Below are 14,080 nucleotides of genomic sequence, written 5' to 3' on the forward strand. Positions count from 1 at the left end.
GGAAAGGCACAGTTTTGGCAGCATGCAAGGAGCTGTAAAATCAACGTTTCGGGCAAAAGTCCTTCATACAGTATATCCACATTTCACTTAATATCTAAAACTTAAGGCATAGAACACAAATTGCATTTGCCACTTTTTAGACAAAAAAAGTAGTCACACCCACACAATTACAAAAGGAATTAAAAAAAGACGAAACAACCAAACATTATGGTCTTTTCTTTTTAATCTAAATATCGCGTACAATAACATTCAAATGAAATAACTATTTACTCTGAGCTGATGCTTTCAATAAGGAGCACTTTCACAGAAAGTCTGACATTTTGGTACAAGTCTTGTGGATGTGCATTCATTTATGTTATTTTATATAGCTAACAAACTGCTACAGTGAGGAAACATAATTTCAGGTAAATAGAAAAGCTGTAAACATCTTTATATCATTGTGATCTACACAGTATCTCCCATAAAGACACTTTAAATGGCTAGTTAGGTGACTTTTACTGACAAGATTATTAGTGACATTTTAAACCACTGGCAAAATATCTTCAATTGCTTTGCCTTGAGTCAATAGCACTTCCATTATGGTATATTGATCAGTAATGCCAGACCAACTTCAGTGCAGCGAACTGCCAAATTAAGTTTACAATTTTAGTTGCATAATCAAACGCCTTTATGGGTTGTACAACTTAAAATGTACAATGTCAAGATGAAAAATCTCCACTTCCAGATGGAAGAAAATCTCAAAAAGCCACCATTTCTTTGGTTGGTTTGCTCAGAATAGCTCTTTTTAATCAGCTGCTGCATTCAAACAGTTCTCACACAAACTATACAACCCTCACCAAGCAACACTTTGCTCTCTAGCACATTTCAGTTAACGTCAGAATGCAGTAGCTAAGTACTCTTGAAGGACAAGGCCTTGTAGCACACCACAAGGTAGTAAAGAGCAGCAGGCAAGACAGGGTGACCTGACCAATGATTTGTCAAATGCACTCAATTTCAGCAGACAACTTTAAGTCCAAATTTAAACTTCTTTTTCCAATTATCTTATCTATTTTCTTAGAAATTAATTTCCATCATGAAAGATGGGAAACAATTCAGTCAAGTGATTGCCACATTTACCAGTCACTGATTGTAATTCATGGTTTAAAAAGTTTCCTCAAATAATAGTTCTAGGTCAGACGTCAGGTATTCTAGTAACCTAAAATCTGCACAAAATCAAGTTGCTGGGAACTTGAAAGAAAGTCGTCTTATTCCTTCATTAAGCTTTCAGAATTTTTAAAATAAATCTTCCCAGTCCTTACATTGGGAAGTCAGCCAGAGATTTGCACCTAGTGTCGATAAGTTACTCAAACTTATACATGGTTCCTGCCTGCATAACGGTTGTGTTCAGAAATAAATAGCATCTCCAACTTTCCTGAGAAGATCGTAAGTTTCATTAGAATTTTGTGCGATTGCTACCAGCACAGGGGCACAAAGGACATTTTTTTAAAAATATAATCCACCGGTCCAAATCATTTTCCCCCACTTGCTGCTGCAATTTCAACATGAGAAATGTATGAGATTCCCCCCCCCCCCCCCTCATTAATAAGATTCTATTATAAACTACAGAAGAAACAGTGACTCAAAAGGCACGAGTAACGTAGCTGCTCCAGCTGGAATCTGTAAACAGGTTTTAGTCTTTGCATTTCATTTATCACAGAAGAGATTAAAGTCTAATAGTTTCATCAGTTAGAATAGGCCGTATAGAGAACAGTCAACCCAACCATCCTGCTTTAGGATTTGGGGCCCCAATGGTATATCCTAGATAACTTTGTTAAATAAAGCAAAGTTAGATAGTACACACATACAAATTAGTATGGTAGTGTAAGCATATAGTACATAACATACTTAAATGACCTTCCTCCCAATCCCTCACCCACATAACTTGGAATAATTTGCCAAGTAACTGACTCCATTTTGAAGATTGTTCAACAGATTTTGATTCTGAAACCAGATCACCAAGTCTGGGTCCCAACATTATCTGTAAATGCCATGGGTGATTCCAGAGTGTTTTGACAGTCTGCTGACCATCTGTATCAGATGTGAAAAGGCAACAAAAACAAAAATGTCAAACTGACAAATTAAACAGCATCATATTTCTGCAATGCTTCTTCTAACTTCTGAGTCACCTTCTGGTAAAAATGGATCTGCTGCTGAAGAAAATGCTGCATTTGTGCCTTGAAGTCTGACACACGAATCGTGTGAAAGTGGTGAATCTCTGCCAGTGTAGCAAAAGAAATAGTGTCACAACGCTCACGGACTCCATCTGCCTGCTGCACCTCCATCTTCCCTTCTTCCACATGCCGTTTACTCTCCTTTACTTTGGTTAGAGCACCTGTTAGAAACAAACTGCAGTCAGTCACCTAGACAAGTACAAAGGACAGACTTCACAAATAAGATGCTGGAAATTCCAGAAATCCTGAACAAAACATCCATCAATACATTATGGAAGTAAGCCCAGTACAAGACATTTCATTTTGTTTCTTTTAAAAACAAAACTAGAAAGACAAACTTAGCAGATACAAAAATAGAAAAACAGATTTTCTAGAATCTTCAACTGACTAAAATGTGAAAAGACCAGCTGTTCTGAGAAAGTAGTTACTTTCAAGGAAACCAGTTTGATTAGACCCTATAACCCTGTGGGGACTTTAACTGCAAAAATATATTTACTGAGGAATCAACCAAGGCACTGAGCTGCTGAGAACAATTACATTAACAGATTTTTATGCAAACGCAAATGATTTGGTTTAAAAATCAAATTGTACATGATATCCAAGTGCTATTCACCAAATTCAGATCACTATAATTAAACATAACAGGAGATTATGGGTTTATTCAGCGAATATTGCTCATATAATCAAAGATATTCAGCAGACTATCAAACGTTACAACTAAAACCTCTCTGGATATCTAATTCATATAGAGCTTTAAATGATTTGGGTTACTCATCGATTAAAATGAAAACATGAAAAGAATGTTTTTGTAAGCTGGTTTCCATTTCAAAAAAAAAAAGCTGTTTGTCCAAAAAGAAAATCTGCTCCCAGACGGAGGCCCCACAGAGAAATGATGACATAATGCAGGAAACATTGGTCGCAAAATCCCCAAACTACAGCAAAACCTTAGAGATACAAGATGATAAGTCTACAAATGCAAGCATCTTTACAGTTAGGCTTAATGTTGCATTCTCCTGGGGTCATCCTTTACTGCAGTGGCAAAGCAATTTGCTGAATGCAAGTTGTTAAAAAATCATGATCAAATGTGAGCCCAATTACAAATGTATACAGCGTATAACTGAGCACAGTATGATCATGTCGAAGTGTGGTGCTGGGAAAGCAGTCGGTGAGGCAGCATCCGAGGAGCAGGAGAGTCGATGTTTAGATGAGCTCATCAGGAATGAGGGGGTGGCCCAAGGGGGCTGACAGATAAATGGGAGGGGGAGGGGATTGGTGGGCAAAGAGGTAGCCGGGGATGTGATTTGGGATGTTGGGGGGGGGGGGGGGGGGGGGGGGAGGGGGGGGGGGGGTTGATGGTGATAGGTCAGAAAAAAGGAGTGGAGCACAAAGGTGGGAAGGAAGATGGACAGGTAGGACAGTGCCAAGTTGAAAGGTTGGATCGGTCATAAGATTAGGTCCGGGGGGGGGGGGGGGGGGTGGAGAAAAGAAGATATTAGTAACATCTACATTGATCCCATGCCAAGTAGGTCAAACTGTTCATTGCCACGAGGATGGTCAGAGCCCCACCGGTGCTCCCCTTTCCACCCCACCTACCTCCATATATCACATCAATCTCTGCCAATTCCGCCACCTACAAAACAGACGCCACCACCAGGAGTTATATTTCCCTCCCCACACCCATCTGCATTCCACAGAGGCAATTCCCTCCACAACTGCCTTGTTAGGTCCATGCTCCCCTCCCAACCCACCCTCCACTGCCGGCACTGTCCCTTGCCACTGCAAGTAGTGCAAAACCTGTGCTGACACCTCCTCCCTCACTTCCATCCAAGGTCCCAAAGGATTCTTCCACATCCGACAGATTTTCTAGTACTGCTACACGTCATCTACTGTGTCCGTTGCTCTCGGTGTGGTCTTGGGGAGGCAAGCTGCCAACTTGCGGAACATTTCAGAGAACATCTGAGGCACACACCAAACAACCCCACTGTCATGTGGTTGACCACTTCAACTCTCCTCACTCTGCCATGGACATGCAAGTCCTGGGCCACCTCCACCACCAAACTCTAGCCACTTGATGACTGGAGGAAGAAGATCTCAGCTTCTGCCTTGGGACTCTCCAGCCACAGGGGAATCAATGTAGATTTCACCAGTTCTTTATTTCCTCCCCCACCCCCAACCTGATCTCAGCTCCAATCTTCCAACTTGGCACCACCTCTTGAACTGCCCTGCCTGTATATTTTCCTTCCAACCTATCCGCTCTACCCTATCTTCCACCCAGCCCCAACCCCGTCCAGGCCACCCCCTCATTCCTGATGAAGAGCTTCTGCTCAAAAATGTCGACTCTCCTGCTCCTCAGATGCTGCCTGACCGGCTGTGCTTTTCCAGCAACACTCCAACTCCAATATCCAGCATCTGCAGTCCTCACTCTCATATATACACACACGTGTATTTCACTTCCCTATAAAACACTTAGATGGATGCTGTTTCTAAGTGTGCCTTTTAGGCAGAGAGTCTTGTTATATTTTGGTAGGTTACATCAAAGTAAGAACATTCATAATAATGAAAATTTAGTGCAATGTTCACAAACAACAAGCTGATCTTCTACATTTCAAAAAAAGTATTGTTTGGGTTCTCCGTTGTTCATCTGACCATTCCTCAAAAGTAACTTGTGACCCTATTACTCTAGTGATTGAAATATTCGATATAGATCTGATGCACTGGGATGGAAACCTCACCATATTTCTCCCACTAATGGTGTTACCTTTCACTTTCACCTTCTCAAACTTGGCTTCATGTTTAAATGAGCTACTTGGAACCTGAGATAAAGTGCAGACTGGAAAACTTACCAAAGGAAACAAAACAAATTGGAGATTCAGTTGTCCCAGACTGTACTTTGCAGAAACAATTTAGAGAACAGCATCCATGGCCACAGTTGATAATCTCCACCCTAGCCACAGGAGGCATCCAAGATACTGTGGACTAGATTTTCATTATGACAAAAGTAGTCTGTGGCTTGGCCAACAGGATACTGGAAGCTCGAATCTGAAAATCCCAACATGGAACTTGACATACCTGCCATTTTCAGTTTCTGGTCAATGTTAACCTATCAATATCCTGGGGATTACCACGGATCACAAACTGAACTGAATTAGCCAAAATACAGCAGCGATTGACTCACTTCCTGACTCTCCAAGGCCTGTTCACCATCTACAAGACACAAGCCAGGAGTGTGATGAAATATTCCCCAGTTGTCTGGATGGGTCTAGCTCCAATAACACAAGTAACTTGACACCATCCAGGACGAAGCAGCCCGTTGGATTGGAACCACATCCACAAAAATATTCATTCCCTCTAACACCAGCACTCAGAGGAGATGTATGCCATCAACCAAGACGCAATGCAGAAACTCACCATGGTTCCTTGGATAGTACCTTCCAAACCTATGATCACTACCAAATAGAAGGACAAAGGACAGTAGATACACAGGAAAATCACCAAGTTTCCCTCCAAGACCATCACCATCTGATCTGGACATACACCACAGTTCCTTCAGTGTCACTGGGTTAAAATCCTGGAATTTACTCCCTAATTACATTGTGGGTATATCTGTATCAAATGGACTGCAGCAATTCAAACTCACCACCATTTTCTCAAGGGCAACTGGAAACAGGCAATAAAATGTTGACATGCTGGCCCAGCCATTCTCATGATTTAAATTTTTTTTAAAAATCACATCAAATGGATAGAGAAAATTGGACTTGGGGTTGGGGAAGGAAAACTGCTGAGCAAGAATTTAGAAAGGAGAAGTAGAAAATGAGAGAGAAACCAAAAAAGGGAAAAGTAGAAGTCTAAAACAAAGCAAATATAGATTTTATATGTATCAAAACCAGCTTTAAAACAGCAAGGAAACAAGTAATCAGATAATTTTCATGGTGTTAGTTGAGGATTAAATGGTGGCCACGTCATTGGGAAAGCTCCTCTGCTCTTCTTTACAAGTACCATGATATCTTTCACAACCAAGGGGACATATAAGGTACATCGTATGCATCGACAATGCCACACTCCATCTGGAGGAGGACAAGAATAGTTTTATCAAAATCTTCAGCCTTAAAAATAGCTTCTTTCATTCACTTCTGAATCATCAGATGACCGTTCAGGCTATAGCTTCCCTCCCTCTCACTGCTCTCAGTGATATACGCAGCTCAGCACAATCATGCTTTGAGAGTTTGGAAACACAATATTATCCAAGTTCAGAAAACCCTATGATAAAGCCTGGGATGCATAGCTCTATTCTACAAAGCCCTTATTTTCTCTTGCAAAGCCCTTATTTTCTCCTTTGCTTTGAATAAAAATCAAACTTTCTTGCCTTTAACCAGAAAATAAAGCTTGGGTAAACAGAATGAGGGAATTAAAGTGCTTCATAATTCAACAGTCTTGCTTATTAGGCTTGGCTCAATAGTAGAATTGGTGCTTCAGAATGTCATAGGTTCAAGCCCCCACTTCAGTATAGTGAATCAGATAGATTATTGGAGCATGCGGTCTCTCACATGAGACACTACACTGAAAGATAGATATTGAAGTTCCATGGCACTATCCAAAAACAGCAGTCCTGGTAACATAACCAACAACAATCTCTTAGCCACCACATCAAATTATCTGGTCACATGGCTATTTGTGGGACCATGTCACATGCAGGTGAACATTAATCTCCCCATATTTCAACATTACTACAGTTCAAGACACAGCACTGGCTGCGAGACACTCTATTGGAAACATAAATATCTACTTGGTCCCCAAATACTTTCTTTTTATTCATTCACAGGATGAGGGTGTCACAAGCTAGGCCAGCATTTATTGTCCATCCTTAATTGCCCAGAGGGCAGTTAAGAGTCAGTCAATCGCATTGCCATGGATCTGGAGTCACATGCAGGCCAAAGTGTAAAGTGTTATAAGTTAAAAGTGGAGTTGAGGCAGAGTATCAGTCACGATTATATGGAATGGTGGAGTAAGTGCAAGAGGCCGTAGGGTGTACCATTTTTATTTCTTCTGCTGTGGTCCAAACTATGTCTGTGACTTGTGTACCTGGATTGGGGGGGGGGGTGAAGGCATTAAAAAAAAAAAATCTCAACTGTGACACTTTCCATCTGATCACTTTAAAATTTTACTGGCACTGAAGAGGAGACAGTGGTATATTTTGCAAAACATACCAGTGCTCCCAGTTGTAGAATGTATTGCTGTTACAGCAATTGTGAACATCTGGCTTATTTTTGCAAGCTTACAATTGTCAATGGTTATAAAATGAATCATGTTGTGTGTCACTTGCAAAAATAGTTCTAGTAGAAATCCAGATTGAGGCTACAAAATGTGATCTATTACATACATTTCAACAACTGAACAGGAACAGCACTAATACAAGTCAATTAAACCAAATATGGTACTTTGTACAAAATTAAAGAATTTCTGGAAAAAAAAAAGATTTGTTTGAACGTTTGAATTCCACATCAGGAACTTCACAAGAATGAAAATTTAAGGGGAACAGCATCATCATTTATACTGCATGAGAATAGTACACCAAATGGGCTAACTGGTAAAAGCAGTCATGGAGAATGCACTAATTAATGATGATTGACAGTCAACTGATAATTGTTGCAAATCAACCTGATGAGAGCAAGACAAAACGCTTCAACGTGCCTTTTTCTCCCCAGCAAAACTAAAATGTGCCTGTGCTTCATAAGTTAAAACATTGCACAATATAGAAACACACTAGCATTACTGAATCTCAAGAAGCTATTAGTACATGGATAAGCTTGTTATTTGTCCGCACAAATTCCAAATTAAAAATAAAACCTCAAGAAAGGTTTTAGATATTATGCTTCCAGACTTGGATCGTCCAGACAGGGTTGAGTGTATCCTACTCTGTTTACATTCTGTGGTACAAATATAGAACATTGCAGCTCAGTACAGGCCCTTCGGCCCTTAATGTTGCGCTACCTGTGAAACCGATGCGAAGCCGATCTAACCTACACTATTCCATTCTCGCCATATGCCTATCCAATGACCATTTAAGTGCCCTTAAAGCTGGTGAGTCTACTACTGTTGCAGGCAGTGCATTTCACACCCCCAAGTAAAGAAGCTACCTCTGACATCAGTCTTATATCGATCATCCCTCAATTTAAAGCTATGTCCCCTCATACAAGCCTTCACATCAGAGGAAAAAGGCTCTCATTGTCCACCCTATCTAACCTTCTGATTATCTTCGATGTCTCAATTAAGTCACCCCTCAACCTCCTCTCTATTGAAAACAGCCTCAAGTCCCTCAGCCTTTCCTCATAAGACCTTCCCTCCACACCATGCAACATCCTAATAAATCCCCTCTGAACTATTTCCAAAGCTTTCACATCCTTCCTGTAATGCAGTGACCAGAACTGTACACAATACTCTAAGTGCAGCCGCACCAGAGAGTTTTGTACAACTGCAGGACGACCTTGTGGCTCCAACACTCAAACCCTCTATCAATAAAAGCGACATACCATATGCCTTCTTAACAACCCTATCAATCTAGGTGGCAACTTTCAGGGATGTACCTGGACACAGAGATCCCTCGCTCATCTACACTACCAAGAATCTTACCATTAGCTCAGTACTCTACATTCCTGTTACTCCTTCCAAAAGTGAATCACCTCACACTTTCCTGCATTAAACTCCATTTGCCACAGTTCAGCCCAGCTCTGCAGCTTATCCATGTCCCCCTATAACCTATTTCCTTTGTCACTATCCCCAACTCTACAGATCTTAGTGTCATCTGCAAATTTACCAACCCATCCTTCTATGCCCTCATCCAGGTCATCTATAAAAATGACAAACAGTGGGCCCAAAATAGATCCTTGTAGTATTCCACCAGGAACACCAGGATGAATATTTCCCAACCAACACCACCCTGGTCTTCTTTCAGAGAGCCAATTTCTGATCTAAACCACTAAATCACATGCCTCGTGCCTCTAAATTTTGTACAATAGCCTACCGTAGGGAACCTTATCAAATGCCTTACTGAAATCCATACACACCACATCCCCCTCATCCACCTGCTTGGTCACCTTCACAAAGAACTCAACAAGGTTTGTGAGGCACTACCCTTCACAAAACAGTGTTGACTATCCCCGATTATTCTTTTCCAGATGATTATAAATATCTTCTCTCAAAGCTTTCCAACATTTACCCACAACTGAAATAAGGCTCACTGGTCTATAAATTTCCAGGGTTGTCTCTACTCCCCTTGTTGAAAAAGGGAATATTTGCTATCTGGCACTATTCCTGAAAACAAAATTATGACAAAGATCAAAGGCAAAAGGCTCAGCAATCTCCTCCCTGGCTTCCCAAAGAATCCCAAGATAAATCCTATCCAGCCAAGGGGACCTAGCAGTTTTGGAAAGTGTGAAAATAGATAACACCTCATGAACTTCTATCCCATCCAGTCTAGTAGCCTATATCTCAGTATTCTCCTTGACAACATGGTCTTCTTCTATTGGGAATACTGACGAAAAGTAAAGTATTCATTTAGTGCCTTCCCTACCTCCTGACTCCACACACAACTTCCCATTACTATCTTTGACAATCTTGAAACCGATTGAGAAAGAAAATAAAGTGCATACACAACATACTTAGCCTAGTTGCTGGGTGGCCTCAAAAGGTTTAAAGAATCTGTCTTGTAATTTGAATTTAGGATCTCCAACTTACCAGCAGTGCCTCTCCATTTGCAGACTTGTGGCACAGTGGTAGCCATGGTCATATCCAACTGCACATCAGATCAAAACATGCCTTGTGAAAATGTGTCAAGTACTCTTTACACAAAAAATAAATTATCCAAAATTAAAACTTGGGTGACATGGTAGCTCAGTGGTTAACACTGCTGCCTCAGCACCAGGGTCCCTGGTTCAATTCCAGCCTTGGGCGACTGTGTAGTTTGCATATTCTCCCTGTGTCTGCCTGGGTTTCCTCTGGGTGCTCTGGCTTCCTCCCACAATCCAAAGAGGTGCAGGTTAGGTAAATCGGCCATGCTAAATTGTCCATAAAGTTAGGTGCATTAGTCAGACGCGGGGTGGGTTACTCTTCAGAGGGTCAGTATGGATATGTTAGGCTGAAGGGCCGATTTCCACACTGTAGGGAATCTAATCTTGTGGGCAGAATCTCAGCACCAAGAGGATGAAACAAACCAAAGCAGAGGCACTCAATCCTACAGGTAGCCAAAAGTTGGTTTCCCAGCAGGCCAAAATCATGGAATTGGGTTGGCTGTGTATTGGTAGCAGGACAATCTTTCCAATGCTAAGCATTGGAAACTCCTTCCAATACTTTAGCATGTCATGCATGCTCATTAAAAATGAATGAATCTTGCCAGATTTAGGTATATTGATCCAAACAGTAAATCGGCAAGGGCGATGATCAAGAATAGCCTGATGGAACAGTAATATTAGGATGGGATTTGTTATGCTTTTTCGATACAGGATAAACCTTGGCAGTTTTCCACATTGCCGGGTAGATGCAGATGTTGTAGTTGTATTGGGACAGTTTGGCTAGGAATGTAGCAAGTCCTGGAGTACTGCTTCCAGAATGTTATCATGGCTTATAGCTTTCTCAGTATCTCGTGTCTCCAACAATTTCCCGATATCACACAAAGTGAATCAAATTGACTGAAAACTTATGCCAGATGCTGGGGAGCTCCAGGGGAGGCCTTGGTGGATCATCCACTTGGTACTTCAGGCTGAAGATTGTAAATATTTCAGCCTTATCTTTTCCACTTAACATGCTGGGCACCCCCATCACGGATGATGGAGAAACAGGGGAACCTCGATTATCTGAACAAGGTGGGCGGGCACCATTTCATTCAGATAATGGATTATTCGGTTAAATCGATTAAATGCCTTTCCTCTGGGGCTCGGAGGTTTTAAAGTCTGCTCCCTGCTCAGGGGACTGCAGCAGCACGCGAGCCCCCATTGCCAACACTGCCCATAGCCAACACCTCCACCGCCCCTGCCCGCAAACCGTCCAACACTGGCCCCACCCTCCACACGCCCCTCCGGCCCCATCCCCAAAATCTCCCGGTCCCCAACATCACCCCCACCTGTCCAGCACTGACCCCACCCACTCACCCCCATCCAGCACGGACTCTGCCCTCTCTCTGGGGCAGCCGGACTGGACACCAACAATAAGACTGCTGATGCTGCTGCTGCTGCCTTTGTGGGGCAAGTCTCCAAATAGCATGTGCACGCACACACTTTTTATGTAACTTTGACAGGTTCCAACTCTGCCCTGTACACGACAACGTTGGAGAGATTATCTGGGGAGGAGGAGAAGAAGGCGGCAGTTAGGGTACACTCTGTAGAACTCCAGGGAAAGTGTGGGGAGAGACCGGGAGAGAAGACGGTGCCTGTCTAAAAATCACTGTAAACAAACGACACGATCGCTGTTGGAAACAAAGTCTTTGGTGTAACCTAGAGATCTCCTTCGGATAAAAATCGGCATTCAGATAATCAAGGTTCCACTGTATATGTAAAGCTTCCACCAGAGAGTTGCTTAATCACCCATTACCATTCAAAACAAAAATGTGGCAGGATTGCAGAACTTAAAACTTAGCTGTCAATTGCTTGCTGTTTTTATGTTGTTTGGCACACAAGTCATTTTCACTTAAGTTTTTCTCTAATTCTCAAAACAAATCAAATAATCTAATTGAATTTACCAGAAAAAAAAAAGATGAAATACGCAAGGAACTTTGATCGGGTAATGTCCTGTATAGGGATTTGACCCAAGAATGATTTGGAGGCAAACCGGATAGACAGATAAGATATTATCTTTAAAGTAAAACTAAGGTTAAGATAGTCCAACCACTGACTATCTCAAAAATTTGATTCAAATCAAAATCCTGGTAATTGTGCACAGAAATGAACAGTCATAAACACATCATAGCAGTTCAGAAGGAGTGCAAAATGTTTTTGAAGGAACATTGATTAATCTTTTGGTCATTCAAATTTAAATAAAACCTTTTAGTTACATCTGATTAATAAAATCCTCAAAGCTTCAAATTTTGAATTCCCACATCGTAAACTTTCCTCAAAATATAGAGTATGTTGTGGTCAGCCAGGCTGCCTCCAAAAGGGATTTGGATATCGGTTACATATGCTTTTGGCAACTACTGACAAAAACAAGGCTTCATTTACTATACAAAACTGATTCAATCCAAATCATTTATCACAAATTCTCTGTACAACAGCTTCTAAAAGGATTAAATGAGAATACAATGGTATTGTTAATTAGATCCCAGTCCAGATGGTGATGCGTGAAACTAGACAAATCCTTTTCTTGATAATTGGTTTATTTATTGAATATTGCATTACATATGTCTGCCTTCTGCCATTACCCCAGCCATCCTTCTTTATACTTGTTTAGGCAAGTCAACCGATCTAGTAAATTGGAATCAAACAAAGAGTACCAACACGGATGAAAATCAGCAGAGTCTTAAAAAAACATGCTGTAATTGTTAATGGATTTTTGTCAGACAGAGGGAAGTTTTGCAGTGAAGTTTCCCCGAGGGTCAGTATTGGAACTCTTGCTTTTTTTCCATACATAACAATCTAATCTTTGGTGTGCGGTGAGACAAGATGTGCCGTTAAGAGGGATTTCTTCTGTCCTGTTTCTCTTATGAGGCATGGTAGTTCAGTGATGAGCACTGCTACCTCAAAGCACCAAGGACCCATGTTCAATTCTATCCTCAGGCAACCATCTATGTGGATTACCAATTTCCTTCCAGTCCCAAGATGTGAAGGTTAGGTGGATTGGCCATGCCAAATTGCCCCTTAGTATCCACGGATTGCAGGCTAGGTGAATTAGCCATGGGACATGCGGGGTACGGTGTGGGTCTGGATGGGATGAACTTCAAAAGGATTAATGTGAACTTGAATGGACAACTTTCACAGTGTAGGGATGCTTGAAAACAAGGGCTTTAAAAACCTGATGGCAAGGCATCTACTCCATAAAAAAAGCAAATTTTTCTACTTTCTTTGGAAAAAAAAAGTAGACAGAAGAAGCATGACAGAGTGGAGCCTGGTTTATACAGACCTGGAGTTTTAGTTTTTGCTTTTTAATAGTTAAAGCGGTGTGTTTTGGATCAAGCTGTTGGATGTAGCTCTTTGCTACTACAAAAGCTTTAGTTCTCTTTGCTACTGGATTCATGCCTTTGGGGTTTTTCCTTTTGTCTGGTCTGTAGATATCTGTAGAGGGAGATCTGTTTTGCTGAACTTGCCTTTGCCAAGGGTGTTCATGAATATTGTGATGTTGGAACAGTTGAGGAGTAGTAGTTAAATAATATATTATGCTACACTTGTATTTTAAGTGAAGAAAATTGGTATAACTGTAGCACTGTCAAAATACTTGAAGTATAGCATAAGAATAACATGTGTTTTGCTTAAAGCCTAGTCATTTGACCAATTGAATCACATCTGGAATGCAGTGCCTTTAAACAAGGAAATCTTAGGATGGAGGCTGCCTTCATGGTGCATTTTGAAAGGGTTTAGTTTGGTCCATAACAGCAGGGTAAAACTTTAAAATTTATACATTATGCAAAAAACTTGACAGCATTATAAACGGAGGATAATATAAAACTTCACAACGACATAGACAAGTTGGACTTGACAAATGGTTGGCAGATTGTATCCCCTGGTACCCTCTGAACTAAACATTTTGGTCTGAAGAACATGGATAGACCACTCAAGACATAGGTAAATTCAGGAAGATGCATGAGTTGGGGATACTTGGTGCACATGTACACAAGTCATTAAAAAATTGCAGAACAAATTGAGAGCGCAGATAATAAAGCAAGCAGTATT

The 14,080-nt window shown here is 41.1% G+C and overlaps 1 protein-coding gene across 1 annotated transcript in view; it reads right to left on the minus strand.

Annotated features, from left to right (window-relative positions):
• Positions 1–205: 205 nt before the first annotated feature.
• Positions 206–14,080, minus strand: part of LOC122549154 (sorting nexin-18) — a 55,776-nt gene continuing 41,901 nt past the window's right edge. The window contains exon 2 of the mRNA XM_043688501.2: positions 206–2,371. Coding sequence (XP_043544436.2) covers positions 2,118–2,371 — 254 coding nt within the window. The 3' untranslated portion in view covers positions 206–2,117. The remainder of the gene's footprint in view (positions 2,372–14,080) is intronic.

This window comes from Chiloscyllium plagiosum, unplaced genomic scaffold (assembly GCF_037043375.1).
Source record: "Chiloscyllium plagiosum isolate Xiang-an unplaced genomic scaffold, Cpla_swu_hap1 HiC_scaffold_1, whole genome shotgun sequence".
NCBI classification, from domain to species: domain Eukaryota; kingdom Metazoa; phylum Chordata; class Chondrichthyes; order Orectolobiformes; family Hemiscylliidae; genus Chiloscyllium; species Chiloscyllium plagiosum.